Source organism: Lissotriton helveticus, chromosome 10 (genome assembly GCF_964261635.1).
Source record: "Lissotriton helveticus chromosome 10, aLisHel1.1, whole genome shotgun sequence".
Classification (NCBI taxonomy): domain Eukaryota; kingdom Metazoa; phylum Chordata; class Amphibia; order Caudata; family Salamandridae; genus Lissotriton; species Lissotriton helveticus.
Genome location: NC_136071.1, coordinates 38,581,910 through 38,603,395, shown reverse-complemented (window position 1 = coordinate 38,603,395; position 21,486 = coordinate 38,581,910). Strand labels below are relative to the sequence as shown.

The 21,486-nt window shown below is 48.2% G+C and overlaps 1 protein-coding gene across 1 annotated transcript in view; it reads left to right on the top strand.

Moving 5' to 3' along the window:
• Window positions 1-10,361: 10,361 nt before the first annotated feature.
• LOC144785847 (myosin-4-like) overlaps window positions 10,362-21,486 on the top strand; it is a 46,643-nt gene continuing 35,518 nt past the window's right edge. The window contains exons 1-3 of the mRNA XM_078664692.1: window positions 10,362-10,408; window positions 20,370-20,588; window positions 20,699-20,842. Coding sequence (XP_078520818.1) covers window positions 20,385-20,588; window positions 20,699-20,842 — 348 coding nt within the window. The 5' untranslated portion in view covers window positions 10,362-10,408; window positions 20,370-20,384. The remainder of the gene's footprint in view (window positions 10,409-20,369; window positions 20,589-20,698; window positions 20,843-21,486) is intronic.

Below are 21,486 nucleotides of genomic sequence, written 5' to 3'. Positions count from 1 at the left end.
CCGTGAAGTTGGAAGGACGCAAAGGCTGGGTGCACCTTTCTCATATAAAACAATTTAATGGACTGAAACCCGTCTTAAAGAACATTTCCCAGGATTTGAAGGATTGCCAAAATATTGTTCTCAAGGACTGTCCCGCAAAAGACATTGCTACAACCCCTCCCCTGTTAGAGAAAACTCCGCAACAGGAGTATAAGCTAAAACTCCGGTCTAGTAAAATAAGTCAGTCAGTTTGATTGTATAAGTCCTCCCCTAGGTGAAACGGTTAGACTGTTTCTGACATGTATAAAATAGACCCCCATAGTGAGAGAGTCAGTCAAAACTCAATCCGATGTATCGTTTTTCTGAGTTTCATATTATTTCTCAGCATTATGACTTCCTGCACCAGTTATGCATTTTACCTGTATTTCCCAGTTTCTCATGTAAATAAGTCTTCTAATGCTACAGTAGAGCACACGTTTAGTGATCTGCCTCCTCATGAACTCTCTTACCGCCTCGCTATGCGTAATAATTCATTCATCCGCATGTTACATTACTCACACCAGACCAGCAATGCCACTAATTGTTGGGTGTGTGGTCGACTCCCCCCTTTCCAGACACCGAAGGGAGTTCTGCCACTTTTTCCTTATCCATTTTCACATAATGGTTCGTGTGGAGCATGGTCCACCTTAACGTCATCCTCAACAGATATGTCTTTTCTTAACAGTACATGTTTTCCAGACAAACAAGGTCTTCCCCACAGAACAGGGTTAGATCTAGAAAATGAAGTGTATGATTTAGGTAATTATTCTTCGAATTTCATGGTCTTGAATGTTCAGTCTGATACTACTCCAGACTTACCTGCTATTTCAGTACTACCAGTCAAAGGCGAATTATGTGTCCGAAATTATGGTTCCGTACATGTAGGACATAGTGATTGTACTACTATTGTCAAGTATAGTGACAGTGGGAAATCTATCTTCAAAGCTTCACGTCATTCTTATTTTATTTGTGGTCAAACTGCATATGTCCGTCTGCCCCTCGATTGGGAGGGAACCTGTTACATTGCCTTCCTACTGCCACCAGTTTTTCTAGCCCCACCTGATTATCATAGGAATACACATCTAGTACACATTAGGCATAGAAGGGAGTCCCCAATTGTCGATTATACTGAAACTGCTCTAGAACAGTATACAGATTTCAACAGAGGTTTCTTCTTCTTTATAGGACCTATCCAGAATAGTAAACTGATCCGTAGGTTAACAAGAACCCTTGAAGCTGTAGTAAATGAGACTGCCTCTGCTCTAGGTAACTTAACCGAAGAGCAATCTGCTATGAGATTTGTCGTTTTACAGAATCGTCTCGTCCTTGACGTCATACTGGCCGATAGGGGCGGGGCCTGTAGAGTCATCGGATCCAGTTGCTGCATTTTCATTCCAAATAACGCGCCGTCTGTTTATTCAGCTATAACCAGACTCCATAAGATTGCCCATCTGATACACCAAGACCCAGGCACCTGGACATGGTCCGGTTGGTTCTGGAATATAATTTCCGCATGGGGATGGAAAGTCTTGTCCTTTCTAGGTATTGCAGTAGCGATCATATTCAGCTGCTGTCTCTGTATACAATGTGGCCCTGCGATTTGCGGCATTTGTGCTACCTCTTGTATTCCTAGTCCCAAGCCCCGTTCTAAATCCCGTTCCAGGATAATTCGAGACGAGCAAATGATACTGTATGAAATGATAGATGGTATCATGAAAATTGATGTTTCCTGATGGAAACGTAGTGACCAGGAGGGAATGTGGAAAAGTAAATTTTGCCATGTTCTGTGTCCCTACGTGTCATCCATCATATGTTATGTGTGCATGATTAAATATGCATATGCATTCCCTATGTTCGATTCAAGACGCAATTATAGTTGTGTCCACCTCTAGTATGCCAGTTTCCAGCTCTCGTGAATACTACGAATATCAGGCCTATGTAAAGCTACGTTGCCACGTTTCTCAGTGTGCACGTTATTCCATTGTAAAGTCCCCGTTTCTAGGCCTCAAAAGGGCCTGGACTCCAGATTCAGCTCCTGTCTCCTGAAGCCTCGCTGAGGAGCGATACAGCCCCCACCTGTATCCTCGACCCTTCACTTACTTCCTGCCTCGCAGTGCCCGGTTCAGCTGGCTCTACCTCTGAGTCTGCCAAAAGTATGTTATAGTTCCAGTTATCAGTTCAGTCCTCCTTCTCTGCATTCCTAAGCTACTGAACTGCATCAATAGTTTCCGTCATTGTCTAGCCTATACGGCTCCATGTAAGAGAAATACTGTATTTAATGGTCATTTCGTATTCCTCATCACGCACTACATGTAGAATAATGCATGCTCCAGTCTTAGAATCAAGTTAGCCTTTCCCCTCCTGACTTCTAGTTTATATCAACATGTTCTCTAAACATCAGATACTAGATACTGTTTAGGTACATGTCGCCCTGACTCTCCAGACTTCAGTCTCTGCTCCTAGCACAGAGTTCATAGCCCCCAGCTTCTCCTAGTGATACGTCATTGCAAGTTTGCGCGCACCACCAGGTTAGAGGTCCCGGCTCCTTAGGTAGCCCCCTCCATGGTTCCGCCCTATTCATGACATATTCTGTTAAGTTTGCATCACATTTCTATGTATACGCCCCGTTACACCTCTTTTCACCCTTATCTTTCGCGACTGCTACGCGTCATGCCTTCTGCTCCACCCACTGCTACGCCTACTGCAATGTAATGCTATGTGTTTGCGTTATGTATATATGCCGATGTACTGTTATTAAAAGTTGTCCAGTCTTTTCCCTTGTCCTGATCCTGACCCCGGCAGCGCTGCCAGGCTTGCCATCCTATTCCTGTGCAGGTTGTCCTGTTCCTGTCCTTATTTTGTATTAAACCTGCATAACTCCTACTACCTCGAATCTTGACTCTTATTTTATTGAGCTATCTGTTATTCATTTATACTTCAAAAATAGGGTATTATTTATTTATTTACCACAGACCCACTACACCAATGGATCCCACCCAACTACCCACAAGGTATTCAACTACTTCCCACCCAACACGCGGGAATGAACTCCGGGAGTAGGCCCGCTCTCGCACGAGCGTCTCCCGACCAACCGTCCACCCATGAAGAAGGAATCATGAAGTCAATCAGTACGTGGCATGACCAAGAGTAGCGCTAGACCTACTCCAGCCGTCAAGGCGTTTCACCAATCCTTCAATCCTATGTCCAGAACCGGCGTGAGCGTGTGGGTCTCAAGATTTCGAGGGAGAAGAATCCGTTTCCTCCGGTGCTTCCGCCGTTTCATCGCTGGGAGGTGGGCGCTTCTGAGAGCGCAACCTCCAGTTACTCCTGCTGCGTGATCGTCGGGGCGTTTTCGGGGGTCTCCCGTTGGTTAACGAGTCCGAGCCCCTCCGAGGGGGGGGTGTTCACCTTGACTCGCACCGCTTCGTCTGTCCATTCAAACACCTCCTCCGGGGAGTTGAAAAACTGGGTGCGAGATTGGAAGACCACACGCAGGCGAGCCGGGAATAGTAGAGCATAGGGGATCTTGAGCTCTCGCAGACGTGCTTTGGCCACGGTGAACGACTGTCTTTGCTGCTGGACTAGTTTCGTGTAATCCGGGAACACCAGGATCTTGTGATTCTCAAACATTAGTGGGTCCTGGGCGCGGGCTTGCCGTAAGATAACGTCCCTATCGTGGTAGTTGAGCAGTTTGGCAATCACCGAGCGGGGGCGAGCCCCAGCGGGCGGTTTGGGAAGGAGTGCACGATGTGCCCGTTCCACCACAAAGCAGCGCGACAGGGAGTCCGGGGGGAGCCATCCCTCCAGCCATTGGGTCAGGAAGGCCTCCATATTTCCTTTCTCGCATTCCTCCGGGAAGCCCACAAAGCGCAGGTTGTTTCTCCTGGCCCTCCCTTCCGCATCTTCCACCCGCAGCGCAAGTCCCTTCTGGATCCCTTCCATGGCGGCAACTCTCTTTTTGAGATTCACCACGTCGTCCTCAACTTCTGTGATTCTGGATTCTGTTTCGGTGATGCGTGCCACCGCATTGCGCAGATCCTGTCTGAGCAAGGTCACGTCGGCGCCGACCGCTCCAATTTTCGCGTCTAGCATGTCCCACGATTGTGTGATCGCTGCCATCAACGCCGCGTTGTCCGGCCCAGTGCCCTGGGGACCTCCAGAAGCCCCAGCGCCCCCACTGGGCCCGGCAAACTTATCCATCGGGCCCTGCTTGGAAGCGTTTCCGCTGTTGCCCCCTCTCGTCATGTCGCTGGCGGAGTATTGACCCCAATCGTGGGGGACCGACGGCCCAGGGGCACCCCCAACTGGATGGGCGTTCTCTGGCGGTGAGCGTCTCTGAGGTAGCCTGGGTATGCCGTGGCCCCGCTAACGTCCGAGCGTGATGCACCCTCTGACGGAGCGACTGCAGTTCACCACACTGCTAGTGGTCGGGGATGATGTTGCACCACGCTGGCAGACTACGCCGCTAATGGGGGGGTCACTCACTCCACTATGGGGTTCACTGGAGACACCCCAGAGCCTGCGCCACGTTTACCGGTGTCAAAGGTAAGGTGTCCCAGGGGGCCGCCGGCCAGTCCGTTGTCATGCAAGAGTCTGTGTGGGGGGGGGTGGGGGGAGGCCGTTCAGCCCACCCCCCTCGCCGCGGTCCGAAACGACCGCCGAGCGGAAGCACTCAGACTGTCCGGCGCCCGGGGGAGGCCCAGTAGGGTTGCACTTCAAATGAGGGAGGGGGGGGAAACAGGTAGGAGAGCCGGTATAGTGACCGCCCTCTCACTGCTCCAGCACTACGCGCCCCGCGGCTCGAGCCCGCCGCCGAGTGGGGCCAGACCCGTCCCCTCCCCCGCTAGGCCGCGCGGCCACTCCTTACCCCACCTCGACCTCCGTCCGGGCGCCGACTGCTTCCCCCTCCAGCCGCTGTGTCCGCCTCCGCTCCAAGTGTCGGGGCACCAGTGGGGCAGCCCAATCCTCGCCGCCGCTCCGCAGCGTCTCGCGACCGGAGCGGCACCCTCCGCCGGCACACCCCGGCTCTCCTCCACTTCCGGGCGGGCTACTCAGTAATCTAGGTCCCGGCCGCGGCGTGTGGTGCAGGCCTCGTCGCTGTTCAGGGTCCCAGAGGCCGCAAGTCCCAGATCCCGGATCACCGGGACGCCGCAATTGTTGTCAAGGGGTCCCCTCCGGAGCCGCTCTCCGCCACTCGATTTAGGGTGCAGGCTGGTCAGGGCGACGCAGGATTTAGGAAGGATAGAGAATCGGCGGGACGGAGCTCACTCAAGCTACGTCCGCCATGATCGCCGTCTTGGCCACGCCCCCCGTCTCTTGTGTTTTTTAAGCTGTTGTTGTGTGGGAGAATGTAGTCACCCAAATGAAATGTAAATGTAAATGTAAATGTGTTGGACTTGTAAAGCACGCAGCTGCCCGTGAGCGTCCCGGCGCTGAAGACCGCTGGGGAACCCGTCCTGGCTTTCCCTGTGAGATGGTCCCTTCTGGGTATCTCCAAGGTGAAACCAGGCATCCCCGGCGTCTGTGGGGGGCCGTTGTAGAGATGAGGCAAGCTTAATGCCCAGAGTTGCCGAGTGTGATCCCTGGTTAGAGTAGGCACCGAGGCGAGAATTGTCGAGTCCGCTGATCCTGGTCCACGACCCTGCCGCGTCGGGAATTGAACCCTGGTCACGGGCCGTTCTCTGCTTCCGGGTCTGCCGCCTCTTACCAGTGAGCCACACCTCTCCACTCACCTCTCCACTCCACCCAAGAAGGTAGTGTGGGCATGTTGGATGGGTGCGGTGGCGAGGTGACCTGAGAATTAATCAATTATGTCCATGTTCTGCCTAGAAGGCCTATGGATGAAACAGAAGTAAGAGTGTTACTTGCTTGTGTATGGTTCAGGGCCAGGATGACTTAAGTAAGACAAAGACTTTTTATGTGTGCAATCTACACAGTTTGTTTGCAAGGCTCACAGGTCAGAGAAAAACTGGACTAAGTGAAGAGCACTACTAAGTCTATGCCATGTTGCTGTCCTAGTCAACCAATGGAAGCAGCGTGAGTCTCCTTCGGCTGCACTGACTTTTTTACTCTGAAGTCTCATTCACTACTAATAATGACGATGGAAGTTGTCTTGGGAAAAATTCTAGAAGGAAAGGAGGCTGTCTCCTCGTGAAAACTAGAAAGAGCAAAGGTCTCTGGTATTTAGGAAAAGTGTTGGGCTTGTATGGAGGAATGAGAAAAGAATATTAATAAGTGGAAGGCGGATTTGTTGTGTTTTCAGAGCAGCAACGTAACAATCACTTTGTCTTCCGCTATCGCTTGTGCAGGGTGCCAGTCCGGCTACAGTATGATCCATGACCTGAATTGGGCTCATACAGCTGGTGCTCGCTTGCCTTTGGGAGTTTTTCTGAGAATGAGAGGGTTTGGGCGAATACCTGCTCAAAATATTGCTCTCCTTTGGGCTAAGAGGAGTAGCTGGAAACTGGGCCTTTTAATAGATGATGCCGTTTCTGCTGTAGCTGCCATGCTTGGCCTCACTTTCATGTCTTTCTTCACTCATGAGGTGTAGTTGTAGCAGAAGTTATCCTGGCTTTAAAGTGGCTCTGCTACTGCGCATGTCAACATCTCTCAAACTTGGACATGCCGCTTGATTTTACTAATTTGACTTTTTAATAAGGATTACTGGGCCTTCTCTGATTACCAGCCCCCACCTTTTTGGTTTACTTGCACACAATACACCTCTCTGAGTGGGATGGTGCTGTGTTGTTGCATAGAGGAACTGGGCTGCCTAGAGCACAGACCATCCACTTCAATCTTTGCATCTTCCCCTTGCTTCTAGCACAAGAAACCATGAAACATAAGCCCGGACCTGCAGAGTGAATTATAGCCTCCACCTATTTCTATCATATGTATTTTGTGCGCCTGTTTCCCACCCCTTCTCTCTATCACACTCGTAGGTGCTGCATACCAACATAAGATAAGCTAACCTCTTTCGTCACTTACACACAACACCAAAATGCTTACCACATAGAGTCAAAACGAGTAACAATAGTTTGCCTATCACGCACTACACCACAGTGTGGTGTGCTACGCAGCCTAAAATATGCTTCAGCCACCCTCAATGGATTATTAGGCCCTATATAAACGCTTTATTACAACATAATACAATACTCTAACCCTGCACAATGCATATACATGAAACTTATTCCCACTTTATCATAATTAATATTTTGTAATGCCAACTTGTGTGTTCAAATTCTGATAAACAAAATGTACAAAACTACAAATATCACACATTGATACTTTCATATGAAATAAAACCATCTAGGAAAACCCATTTCCTAACTGACGAGCATACCAGCACTAAAAGCTCTAACTGAAAGCAACTGGTGTTATCCGTATATAATGATGGTATAACGGTTGCCGCCAACTTCCAAGAGGGAATGAGGGCAATAAGTTCCTGGATGTCATCAAACTGTCTCAAATTAAATTCTGATAAGACAGAGGTGATGACATTCGGGAAACTGGAACCTATCTGGTCCCCCCAATGGTGGCCACCTGAGATGGGAATGCCTCCTCACCCTGTGTCTAAGGTACTTAATTTGGGAGTCATATTCGACAACAAAATGACTTTCCACCAACATGCCAACTCTGTGGTCTCCTCATCTTTCCACATCCTAAAGAGGATAAAAAAACTAATTCCGTATCTTCCTTCCTCCGCGGGCAAAACTCTTATCAGTACTCTGGTCTTCTCCAGAACAGATTACTGTAATGCCCTTCTGCTTAATGCCCAAGAAAAGGTCCTCAACAGACTGCAGACGGTTCAAAAGGCCTCAGCCAGGACTTTACTAAACATTCCCAAGTTTGCATCCATCTCCCCGTATGTTAGACAGCTGCATTGGCTCCCAGTGAGGAACCAGACTAAATTTAAGGCTTTATGCATTGCCTATAAAGCTATTAATAATCTAGGTCCAACATACCTAAAAATAGCATTCAGCCCGCTTGAACACTCAAAAACCCTACGCTCCTCATTTGCTCATCTGTTAAAGGTTCCACGGACAAGAAGGGCCAATTGGGGAGGCAGATGCTTTACCATCGCAACAGCCAAGCTCTGGAATACTCTACCCCTCCATATCAAAACGGCTCCCACGCTGATCAACTTCAGGAAAAAAGCTTAAAACTTGGTTGTTTTCAATATAAAATCTTTTTTTTAACACAATGAGAGTTCTGTTAAGTTAGCGCCGAGACACCCCTCGGGGTATTTGCGCGCTTTAAAAATCGCATAAATAAATAAATAAAATAATTGATCCAGAAAGTAGGTCAAAGGTATTTCTCAAGTGAAGTATTGGTGAGCAAAGTGCTGATAGCTATGAGAAAAGTGCAAATAGCTATGAGCACAGTGCAGTTAGCTTTGAGCAAAGTGCAGCCAGCTGTAAGCAAAGTGCAGCCAGCTGTAAGCAAAGTGTAGCCAGCTATGAGCAAAATGCAGTAGCTATGAGCAAAGTGCAGCTAGCTGGGAGCAAAGTGAAGCAAGCTATGAGTAAAGTGCAGTTAGCTGGGAGCAAAGTGCAGCGAGCTATGAGCAAAGTGCAGTTAGCAATAAGCAAAGTGGAGTCGAGTCAGCTGGGAGCAAAGTGCAGCTAAATAGGAGCAAAGTGCAGCTAGCTATGAGCAAAGTGCAGCTAGCAATAAGCAAAGTGGAAACAGCTGGGAGCAAAGTGCAGCTAAATAGGAGCAAAGTGCAGCTAGCTATGAGGAAAATGCAGATAGCTATGAAAAAAGTGCAGTTAGCTATGAATAAAGTGCAGCTAGCTATGAGCAACGTTCAGCTAGCTATGAGCAAAGTTCAGTTAGCTGGGAGCAAAGTGCAGCCAGCTATGAACAAACTGCAGGTAGCTGTGAGCAAAGTGCAGCTAGCTGGGAGCAAAGTGCAGCTAGTTATGAGTAAAGTGCAGCTTGCTATGAGCAAAATGCAGTTAGCTGGGAGCAAAGTACAGCTAGCTATGAGTCAAGTACAGCTAGCTATGAGCAAAGTGGAGTCAGCTGGGAGCACAGTGCAGCCAGCTATGAGCAACGTGCAGCTAGCTATGAGCAAAGTGCAGCTAGCTATGAGCAAAGTGCAGGAAGCTGGGAGCAACGTGCAGCCAGATATGAGCAAAGTGCAGTCAGCTGGGAGAAAAGTGCAGCTAGCTATGAGCAAAGTGCAGGTAGCTGGGAGCAACGTGCAGCCAGATATGAGCAAAGTGCAGTCAGCTGGGAGCAAAGTGCAGTCAGCTGGGAGCAAAGTGCAGCTAGCTATGAGCAAGGTGTAGTTAGGGAGTAAAGTGAAGCCAGCTATGAGCAAAGTGTAGTTAGCTGGGAGTAAAGTGAAGCCAGATATGAGCAAAGTGCAGTCAGCTGGGAGCAAAGTGTACCTAGCTATGAGCAAAGTGCAGCTAGCTATGAGCAAAGTGCAGTCAACCGGGAGCAAAAAGCAGTCAGTTACTTTGGTTCTTTACCTGGGACAGGGGAAAAAGAACTGTTAAAAAACATGTTGCAACAATCGAGGAGAGGTGATAGGGAAGGCTGGGATGAGAACATACGAGGGGTCCTAGAGACAGGCTTCCCACGCCCCCCCCCACCCCCCCCCCCCACAGTCCGAAGACTCAAAGAGAGGAAGCCTGTGCGTCTGGTTATGGAGCTTGGAATTCGGCAGGAAGGAATCAGCACGTTATAAAAGAGGTCATTAAATATTGCCTGGGTGGATTTGTCCCAGCGGTCCTGGGTGGCTCGCCTCCTCCATCAGCTGCATTTAGAGGGATGCTGGAGACGCCTCAGATTCCTGGCATAGGCAGGCTCCTGAGCCCCATACGTGCACACATAGCTCCGGCATCACTAATGTTCTATCTATATTATAGCCGCCGCCACTTGCCATTCACGACCATGTTTAATTGCCGCCGTTATTTATAGAATTAAGTGTACATTTGATTTTGTCGCATTCGGTTTCTGATTTCCACCAGTAGAAGGTCACCCGTGCTGAATCAGCAGATGGGCCTGTATATAAGAAGGGATGGCGTCCCACTGCTGCAGCTTCAGACTTTACGGTAAGTGCAGCAGCTCTGGGCGCACATTTAAGTCGTTTTACAGCTCGTTTGAGGGTGTGCAGCAAAGGTACCCCTCAAGAACTCCCACACCTAAGGATCCCTTCATCCCCTCAGGCACCCTTTCCCCCTCACACCGAGTTCGAGCAAAACTAAGCATTGTGACAAAAATGAAGCATTCCTAACTTAAAGTGTCAATGCGTGCACGTAGCTTAAGTTGCAAAAAAGCAAACTGTGATGTGATGTTTGATCGGAATGACTTATGTGCTGTGCTTTTTTTGCAGGGGCTCCGTGAAGGTTTTGGTTTCTGAAGCTAAAGGCATTGGGAGGTAAGACTCGAGTCCACTGAGGGGGATATTAAAGCATGAATCAACAGGTTTACCCACCCCTTGTAGTCCTTGCACGGGGTATTCCGTGCTGAGCTGCATAAATCCTAATCCAACAGAAGCGCGTAGAAGTGAGCGAGGCTGGAGGGCAGAGAAGCCTCTCTAGAGTCTGGAGAAGTGTGGCTCACCGGTTAGAAGCGGCAGACCCTGAAGCAGAGGTCGGCCCGGGACCAGGGTTCAATTCCCGACGCGGCAGGGTCTTGGGTCAATGTCCGCGGACTCGATAATTCTCGCTTAGGTGCCTACGCTAACCATGGGTCCCACTCTGCAACTCTGGGCAATAGCTTGCTTAATCTCCACAACGGCCCCAGCAACGCCGGGGATGCCTGGCGTCACCTTGGGGTGCCCTCTCACAGGGAAAGCCAGGACGGGTTCCCCAGCGGTATACAGCGCCAGGGCACCACGTAACGAGGTAACAGTGCGCTTTACAAGTATACATACATTACAGCCTGTGTGCGGGGGCGCTGCCCTCACCCCAGGATGCTGCACTCCCCCCAGGATACTCTCCCCAGGATACTGCACTCTCCCCAGGATGCTGCACTCTCCCCAGGATACTGCACTCTCCCCAGGATACTGCACTCTCCCCAGGATACTGCACTCTCCCCAGGATGCTGCACTCTCCTCAGGATGCTGCACTCCCCCCAGGATACTGCACTCTCCCCAGGATACTGCACTCCCCCAGGATACTGCACCCCCCCCAGGATACTACACTCTCCCCAGGATACTGCACTCTCCCCAGGATACTGCACTCCCCCCAGGATGCTGCACTCCCCCAGAATGCTGCACTCTCCCCAGGATACTGCACTCTCCCCAGGATACTGCACTCCCCCAGGATACTGCACTCTCCCCAGGATACTGCACTCCCCCCAGGATGCTGCACTCCCCCAAGGATACTGCACTCTTCCCAGGATACTGCACTCTCCCCAGGATACTGAACTCCCCCCCCCCAGGATACTGCACTCTCCCCAGGATACTGCACTCACCCCAGGATGCTGTACTCTCCCCAGGATACTGCACTGTCCCCAGGATGATGCACTCCCCCCAGGATACTGCACTCTCCCCAGGATACTGCACTCTCCCCTAAGGATACTGCACTCCCCCCAGGATACTGCACTCCCCTCCCCCCCATGATGCTGCCCTCACCCCAGGATACTGCACTTCCCCCAGGATACTGCACTCTCCCCAGGATGATGCACTCTCCCCAGGATACCGCACTCTCCCCAGGATACTGCACTCTCCCCAGGATACTGCACTCACCCCAGGATGCTGTACTCTCCCCAGGATGATGCACTCTCCCCAGGATACTGCACTCTCCCCAGGATACTGCACTCCCCCCAGGATACTGCACTCACCTCCCCCCATGATGCTGCCCTCACCCCAGGATACTGCACTCCCCCCAGGATACTGCACTCCCCCAGGATACTGCACTCTCCCCAGGATGCTGCACTCTCCCCAGGATACCGCACTCTCCCCAGGATGCTGCACTCCCCCCAGGATACTGCACTCCCCCCAGGATACTGCACTCTCCCTAGGATGCTGCATTCTCCCCAGGATACTGCACTCCCCCCAGGATGCTGCCCTCACCCCAGGACACTGCACTCCCCCCAGGATACTGCACTCCCCCAGGATACTGCACTCCCCCAGGATGCTGCACTCCCCCTAGGACGCTGCACATCCCCCCGGACGCTTCACCCTAAATAAACAGGGTACCACCGACAGAGCCTTCAGACTCAGGTGAGGCCTCCCATCCGTGGTGTGAGGAGGAGCGACAGATAACTTGCCAATGTTCCCACCAAGAAAAGATCTTCGTAGCTTCCCTTTCTTCATTTGAAAGAGGCACCCACAATGATTAGGACGCAGTTTGCACCCCAAGTCCAGGCTTCCTGCGCTTCTGGCCAAGAGGCCATTCCCATGGGTCTGGGATGTAGTCACTCCCACAAAACTCCACTATTTCCAAACCTCTGACGTTTAGACTTTAATAGCAGAAGGAAAATGGGGGTTGGAAAGAAGTTTACTTGAGAAGAACTGGGCAGCACAATGTCACCCTTATAGTGCACTCTTGAACAAAACAGAACACACCCACGACTAGCTGTGAGATCTGTGGATACCTTTTCTTCGCTTTTTGAACTTGTGGAAGAGCTGACAAGAGAAGAATATACTCTACCATTACTTTAGAGTAATGGATTGGGAAGAATATACTCTAGCATTACTTTAGAGTAATGGATCGGGAAGAATATACTCTAGCATTACTTTAGAGTAATGGAAAGGGAAGAATATACTCTAGCATTACTTTAGAGTAATGGAGCGGGAAGAATATACTCTAGCATTACTTTAGAGTAATGGAGCGGGAAGAATATACTCTAGCATTACTTTAGAGTAATGGAGCGGGAAGAATATACTCTACCATTACTTTAGAGTAATGGATCGGGAAGAATATACTCTAGCATTACTTTAGAGTAATGGAAAGGGAAGAATATACTCTACCATTACTTTAGAGTAATGGATCGGGAAGAATATACTCTACCATTACTTTACAGTAATGGAAAGGGAAGAATATACTCTAGCATTACTTTAGAGTAATGTAGCGGGAAGAATATACTCTAGCATTACTTTAGAGTAATGGAGCGGGAAGAATATACTCTACCATTACTTTAGAGTAATGGATCGGGAAGAATATACTCTACCATTACTTTAGAGTAATGGAAAGGGAAGAATATACTCTAGCATTACTTTAGAGTAATGGAAAGGGAAGAATATACTCTAGCATTACTTTAGAGTAATGGAGCGGGAAGAATATACTCTACCATTACTTTAGAGTAATGGAGCGGGAAGAATATACTCTAGCATTACTTTAGAGTAATGGAAAGGGAAGAATATACTCTAGCATTACTTTAGAGTAATGGAAAGGGAAGAATATACTCTAGCATTACTTTAGAGTAATGGAAAGGGAAGAATATACTCTAGCATTACTTTAGAGTAATGGAAAGGGAAGAATATACTCTACCATTACTTTAGAGTAATGGATCGGGAAGAATATACTCTAGCATTACTTTAGAGTAATGGAGCGGGAAGAATATACTCTACCATTACTTTAGAGTAATGGATCGGGAAGAATATACTCTAGCATTACTTTAGAGTAATGGAGCGGGAAGAATATACTCTAGCATTACTTTAGAGTAATGGAAAGGGAAGAATATACTCTAGCATTACTTTAGAGTAATGGAGCGGGAAGAATATACTCTAGCATTACTTTAGAGTAATGGAAAGGGAAGAATATACTCTAGCATTACTTTAGAGTAATGGAGCGGGAAGAATATACTTTACCATTACTTTAGAGTAATGGAAAGGGAAGAATATACTCTAGCATTACTTTAGAGTAATGGAAAGGGAAGAATATACTCTAGCATTACTTTAGAGTAATGGAGCGGGAAGAATATACTCTAGCATTACTTTAGAGTAATGATGTCTCTAAACTGCTATGTATGTACCAAATGCACATCCAGGAAACGCAAATAACACATATTAAGAGGACAACTTCTAAGACCCACCCGGAACACCTCAGAATCTCAAAAATGCAACAACTCTGTATGACACGAATCAGAAAATCCGTGTTTATTTTAATTGGAAAAAAAAATCCGTATGAAAGTAAAGGTTATTCCTTGTTTCCTGCCACTGGAATGTCACATTTCTCAAGAGCTTCAGATGAAGTAGGAATCATACGGTCAAACCAGGGAGGGGCACAAAGTCCCTTCTAACAAGCTACCCCAGTGCACCTTCCAGGTCCAGGAGCCTGGGCTGAGGTTACCCCCTTCCTGGCACATGTTCAGTGTGAGACAAATTGTCATTTGCTTCCCAGTTAGGTCTCTGAGGCTGGATCAGCAGTCATCCCTCCAGGGGGCTGAAGGCGACTCTCGCCTTATTAAGAGGGTTTTATTACAGCGCTTAGATGCCACTGCTAGTTAAATAGCTGCTCGTGGGTCGTTAACTATTTATTTATGGAACCTGGCCGACTTTCATGGGGCCGTAACTGTGAGACTTTAATGGCCTCAGTTGGGTGAGGCAGATTGGTGTAACTCTTGGGCGGGGGTCAGTCTTTGCGATGCCGCTGTCCCATATTTAACAGAATGCGCTTAAAGACACTCTTCCTTCGAACAGATGCCCCGGGAGGAGAGCCTTCTCTGCAGCTTTCAGACCCCCCCCAGCAGTGAAACACATCGAGGGGACGCAGTGACATCTTAAGAATTTGGGGGGCCCTGGGCCAAAGTATTTTGGGGGTCTTGCTCGGATCAGCATTGAATTTATGATCCCATGTCAGCTCTTTTATGCCCCCTGTGGGACACTGGTCCAAATTATAATTGTGTTTAACATCTAATATTCATGGGTAGTGGCATGTTTTCTCAATTTTATAATACATAATCAGCTTATTAATATTTTTGCAAATAATCTCTGTGAGCTATGAGGGGAACCGGGCACTTCCTGGGGCATAAAACCAGCCTCTAGGACTATCTAGTCCCAGATGATGAACACCTTCTGGGAGGGGCTGCCAAGGACACTGAATCAAGCCCTTCATGGAACTCCTCAGCACAGTGGGCATCAGCCTCTGTAGTCCATGGGGTAACCGGACACCTCCTGGGGCATAAAACCAGCTTCTAGGACCATCTCATCCAAGATGATGAACACTTTCTGGGAGGGGCTGCCAAGGACACCCAGCCAAGCCCTTCATGGAACTCCTAAGCACAGTGGGCATCAGCCTCTGTAGTCCATGGGGAACCGGGCACCTCCTGGGGCATACACCCAGCTTCAATGTGCCATTCTGCAAAGCTGCATTTGACTTGATACTGTGAAGGTTATCAATAAAGGGGATGAAAATTGTAGACAGGTGCATTTTATGTATAGTCTACAAGATCACATGGTGTCTGCGGGGTCGCCAGCAGCACTTCTCTGCCTTGAGGCACTTACCATAAAAGATATGGCACACACCTCCTTGTAAAGAGTAAAATGTCCCAACACGGACATCCAATGACCCTGGCCCAACTCTAATTTCTATTGTTAGGCACTACCTACAGCATAATATACACCCAAAATTGTTGCATATATAGAAAAGAAAACAGTAAGTCGACGCAGCGTTTCGGTGAAATTTCGATGTGTCACCTTCTTCAGGATAGTTTTCTATACAATAAAAAAACTGAATATTTCCAAGCATCGAAATTTCACCAAAATGCCGCATCGACTTACTGTTTTCTTTTTTATGTGTATGGACTGTATATTGTTTTAAAACTGTGGAGGTTAATCCCTCTTTTTACTGTGATTAGAATAAAAATACCAAGTTTTTTAAAAATCAATTGTATTTTGTTGGGCTGCTTTACTGTGCTCTACTGACGTACTAATGTGTTTTAAGGTGTTTGTGCAACAATTTTGGGTGTATATTATGCTGTAGGTAGTGCCTAACAATGGAAATTAGAGTTGGGCCAGGGTCATTGGATGTCCGTGTTGGGACATTTTACTCTTTATAATACTCCACCCTGTCCCAATTGGATTTAAGGGTATCTCCCATTTTGTTGTGACACGCCTCCTTGTTGCAGGACAGCACTGAACAGTCAACGACCAGGCACAGAACAGTACCCTACAAAATGCATGCAAAAGTGAAGGAATGGCGTGAACGTATGGTTAATGTGCAACATTCAACTGAGGGATGGGTCTGCTTTCTATAGCTGAGATTCTGACACTTGTGTTTTTTTCTAATTCAGCCCCTTTCAATGTATTGACTCATGTTTGATAATCCACCTAGTAGAAGCGGGGTGAGAAAAGGAAAAGAGTCAGATATAGGTGGCTTAAAAGACCGAAGATGGTATTTATGTTTTGCAAACTTACAGGAGTTACTTTGAGAGCGTATATCCAAATTAATTAAACTCCCTCTACAATCTATAGTTTTTAGTCCATTTATTTAAAGATTCTTGCACCTAATGCACATTTTAGTCTGATTTCCTTGGAAGATTAGTTTGCTTGGTGTGCTGGATAGTTACAATTAGGCCAACCTTTATCAAAGTTCACCAGCCGCCACTGAGTCAACACACAGTAAAGACTGAACCCTTTCTGGGACAGTGTGAGCTTTCAGTGCGCTGCAAGGTGCAGGGCGGAGAGCGCTGGAAACGAATCAGGTCTTTCAAGCACAGCAGGCTTCACGCATGCTTAAGCACAGCAAAGGTGATGATTGCTCTACAGAGGCCCATTCAGGTCCAGCTAGATCAATGCTGGCCTCTCTGCACTGACTACCACAGGGGTCCAATCAGAGGGAATTGTGGGTGGGTCTGGTGAATTGGACTCCTACCCACAGAGAAGTGGACCGAAACCATGAGCTCATCCCACACAGGCCTCTGAACAGACTGGAAATTATACCTAGCGTTTATCTTTACCTGATCAGAGTCCGACTCAACCACCGACCCAGAAGTACCACTCTTCACTGAGCTGCCCAATTGATCTGGTATGGTTATTGGTGATTTTTCGCGATTCATTTAATATACATAATTTACAAAGGATGAAAGGCCATTCACAGGGCTTTAAGTGGGCTGGGTCTCACGGGTGCTGAGCACCGGCAGTTTTTAGGTTTCGCCTCGCCGAAAGCTGCGCAGCAGACTTTCGCGCAAGGCGAAAACTTTTGTTTACTAGTATGGACAAAAGTCCCGCCTCTCTGTTCCATTGGCTAGCTCCATAAATGGAGGCTAGCCATTGGAAGAGAGAGGCGTCCGTCTTTCAGCGAGGCGATTGGTGGGCGTTCCAGGCGATTTTTTCTCATCCTGCCCCTTTGACAACGTCATTGTGGTGGTGGGCGGTTCCTATTTTTTTGGGGGGGGGAAGGTTTGTTTTGGTCATTGCAGGCCGACCGCCGCCGGAAGAAGTCCAGGTGAGTGCTGCCTTCTGCTTTGCCTTTCTTGCCGTTTCCGCCCCCCCTCCCGCTGTCCGTGCCTTTCCCGTCCCCCCTCCCGCTGTCCGTGCCTTTCCCGTCCCCCCCTCCCGCTGTCCGTGCCTTTCCCGCCCCCTCCCGCTGTCCGTGCCTTTCCTGCCCCCCCTCCCGCTGTCCGTGCCTTTCCTGACCCCCCTCCCGCTGTCCGTGCCTTTCCCGTCCCCCCTCCCGCTGTCCGTGCCTTTCCCGCCCCCCTCCCGCTGTCACTCGGGTTGCGGTCCCTAATCTCACTAAATGCGATTAAATATCAGAAATGTTCTTAGAAGTAATGAAAATGTCACAAGTCTTCCCAAAGTCAGCAGAGACTGTGGTAGACGCACATATACTATTACTGATAGAGCATGTCATTTAAACCCCGACCCCTGTCTTCTAAAATGAATATGCAAAATGTTGCTGTTTGCTAACTTGCATAGATTTTGGTAACTAAGAGACTAAAGGAGAAGCAGGCCAGAGGTGCACTAATGTGAACACACCAGTCGTGTCCTGGGACTTGATGGCTTTGGGTTTGCAGCAGTAAGAGCTTTTCTGTTTGTAGTTCACTTCGAAGAGCGTCTGCCAAAAGGGCATTGATAGTTTTCTTACCTAGAAACAGATGAGACTGTAAAACTAAGCACCACATCCCTGGCAGAGATAAACAATGTTTGCTGGTAGTAAGGTTGAGTGAGTAGCTTATAGCAGTGTCCATTTTGAAAGGCGTGTTCAGAGCAGGAATGACATAGTATGTAAAAGCAAAGCACAAGTAGGCAGTATCATCTGCCACACACACCACTGGATTTGATCTGCTCCATTTATGAACCGAGGATTTGCAACCATTGGGTACTCGCCAGCCGAAGGTTAAACTATGGTTGAGCACAACTCAGTTGAAATACGTCTTGCAAATAATCGCTGATTATTTTTATTATGTGAAGTCCACATCTAAAAACAGTTGACGGGATTTCTGAGCTTTTACACTTTGTTGAATGTTCACACAAAGAATGTTTAAGAGTGTATCGAGGGTTCCATCTCGCCCGCTGCTGTCTGTCTGTCGTTCCGCCGGCTCTGCCTGCGTCCAGCTTCGCGCCGCTAGCTGCTTCCTCATTATAAAAGGTTGCCCGCCTTTCTTCTGGGTCGGCTGCAGGGTGCCGCTCGGCTGATTCTGGCTCGTTCAGAAATCTGCAGGCTGTGCTTGTGTGTTGAGGCAGTGCCAGGTTTCCGCTTCCTGGCAGGTGGCAGTGATTCAATGTCCTTGCATGTGAGGCTTCTTGTAGGAGGGGGCGCAGTACAGAATCTGTCACGTGAACACAAGGGCACTTGTGCCACATTTTACGTGCATTTAACACAGCATTACCGGTTTGACAAGGGGAACAAATACATTCACGGAGGCCTTGCAGAGTGAGGAGAGGCAGGGGGCTTAGCATTTCTGTACCCCTCAATATTGGTGCTGTTTCTCTTGAAATGTGGGATGGCATACATTGCAATAATGTTCTATTATTTTTGGCCCATTTAAAAACACTGCAAAATTTGGAAGCGTCAACGATAACTGCCCATTGTGAAACGTGCCCTCTTCTGTAAAACAAACCATGCGCATGTTTATTAAATATTAACCATCATTTAAAACTGCGGGTTGTCAAAACTATTGTCCAGGGGGGGACTAGAAAGAAGCCATGACCTTAAAAAATACACAAGGAGCGATTTAAGCGCATAGTTCAGAGAGTGACTGCAGAATGCTAGGGAATGCTAGGGAGTGCAGAGTGACTAGGGAGTGCAGAGTGACTAGGGAGTGCTAGGGAGTGCAGAGTGACTAGGGAGTGCAGAGTGCAAGAGAGTGCTAGGGAGTGCAGAGTGCAAGGGAGAGTGACTAGGGACTGCTAGGGAGTGCAGAGTGCAAGGGAGTGCAGAGTGCAAGGGAGTGCAAGGGAGTGCGAGGGAGTGCGAGGGAGTGCAGAGTGACTAGGGAATGCAGAGTGACTAGGGAGTGCAGAGTGACTAGGGAGTGCTAGGGAGTGCAGAGTGCTAGGGAGTGCAGAGTGCTAGGGAGTGCAGAGTGACTATGGAGGGCTAGGGAGTGCTAGGGAGTGCAGAGTGACTAGGGAGTGCTAGGGAGTGCTAGGGAGTGCAGAGTGACTAGGGAGTGCTATGGAGTGCTAGGGACTGCAGAGTGACTGCATAGGCTAATGGCAATGTAAATGACAATGCCATTTATTTATCTGTTTTCAAAACCAACACATAAATACAAATTGTGTCATTTACAATGCCAATAGCTCTAACTTTTCCAAAGGCGAAACCATTGCATTGTAAATGCTTGTTTAAAGGAGGCCTTGAAATGGATCTCTATCGGGCTCTGTTTTGTGCCCTGGCACCGGCGGTCCCTGTTTTTTCCAGACTGCAGTGACAGCAGGCACATGGATGTGCGCGTGCGCACACTGCTCACTTCTCACTAGTGGAGATGTTACGGCATGACGTCATGCCATGTGAAAGTTGAAGGGGAAATCCTTTATAGAGAGTCATTTTCTCTCTGATTTCCCTTCTTTGTGAAACTCAGGAGCAGCAACATTGTCGTGGTGTCACCGGGGCTTTAAGTGGAAGCTTTTTCAATATTATATACAAGCCATAGTTGCTGCTTATTTATCTCATGTAACTAAATACCATTGACAAAGCCAATAGTCCTGACTTGTTGTAGGTATGATGTTACTTGTTGCATCATATATCTGGATGCAATGACAGAAACAGCAAAATACCAGTCGGGCGGCACACTATGCTAAGCACAGATTTTTAGCTTATGTGTTTTAAGCCACGCCCCTAATTAAATTGACCACGCCCCTTTGAGCGACACCCCAGTTTTTTCATCCCACTTGAAGCCCTGGCCATTAATTTTTCCCATTCACCAAATTTAAAGATACACAGAGGTATGTTTGCAGGAGTAAATGTATTCTTTATAATAACCGACTTGTCATTTTACCCTAGTAACTGTCGGCAGTCATGTCGTCGGACTCAGAAATGGCGGTGTTTGGGGAGGCTGCGCAGTACTTGCGCAAGTCTGACAAGGAGAGGCTGGAAGCCCAAAACAGGCCATTTGATGCCAAGAACACCTGCTTCGTAGATGACGATAAAGAGCTCTTCGTCAAAGGAACCATCACGGCCCGAGAGGGTGGCAAAGTCACCGTGAAGACCGATGATGGAAGGGTAAAAATAATCTTATACCAATAATGGCGTAAACAAGCCTAGCACAGAATGCAGCCAGACATCTCTGCTCAACTCCAACTTCATCTTTGCCTGTCTTTCTTTCTTTCTAGACTGTAACAGTCAAAGACACCCAAGTCTACCCTCAGAATCCTCCCAAGTACGACAAGATTGAAGACATGGTCATAATGACCCATCTGAATGAAGCCTCCGTGCTGTTTAACCTCGCCGAGCGGTATGCAGCCTGGATGATCTACGTAAGTAAGAATGGAGAAGTTTGACAGGTCAACAGACATATCCCAGAACACCCCCAAAGAATGTCCAGCCAATGAGCGCAGCCTGTGCCTTACCACCCGAAAAGCAAACCTATCAGCATCTACCATGTCTGAAATGTAGAATCAATGACCGCAGCCTGTGCTTTCCACCCGAAAAGCAAACCTATCAGCAGCTACCGTGTCTGAAATGTACACCTTTAATACTTATCACACTCTGACTTGAGGAGGGCCGAGGGCCCCTCTTAATTGAGTCCATTTAGCTACACAAACTAAAAGAAGCAGCCATTTACTCGTCACAGGTTAAGGTTGAGTTTAACCAGAGGGGGTTTACACCCATAAAACAGTTTACATAAATTAGCCTACTGAATATTAGCAACACCCAAAGTAGCTTCAAATTACAGAGCACGGTATTAGTATTTACAGAAGACATATAGGCAAAGGAAGCTTTATGTGAAAGAGTATGACCCATACATTCCATGAAGCCAAGCACAGAATATCACACTCTTACTTATGTACAGGACTTCACTGGAGGGAACAGACCCACCATTAGTACCAGAAGCAATAGCTAAATACAGAGAGTGGACCTCTGACCAATCCCAACCACCAACCACCGAGTCCCAGTAGGT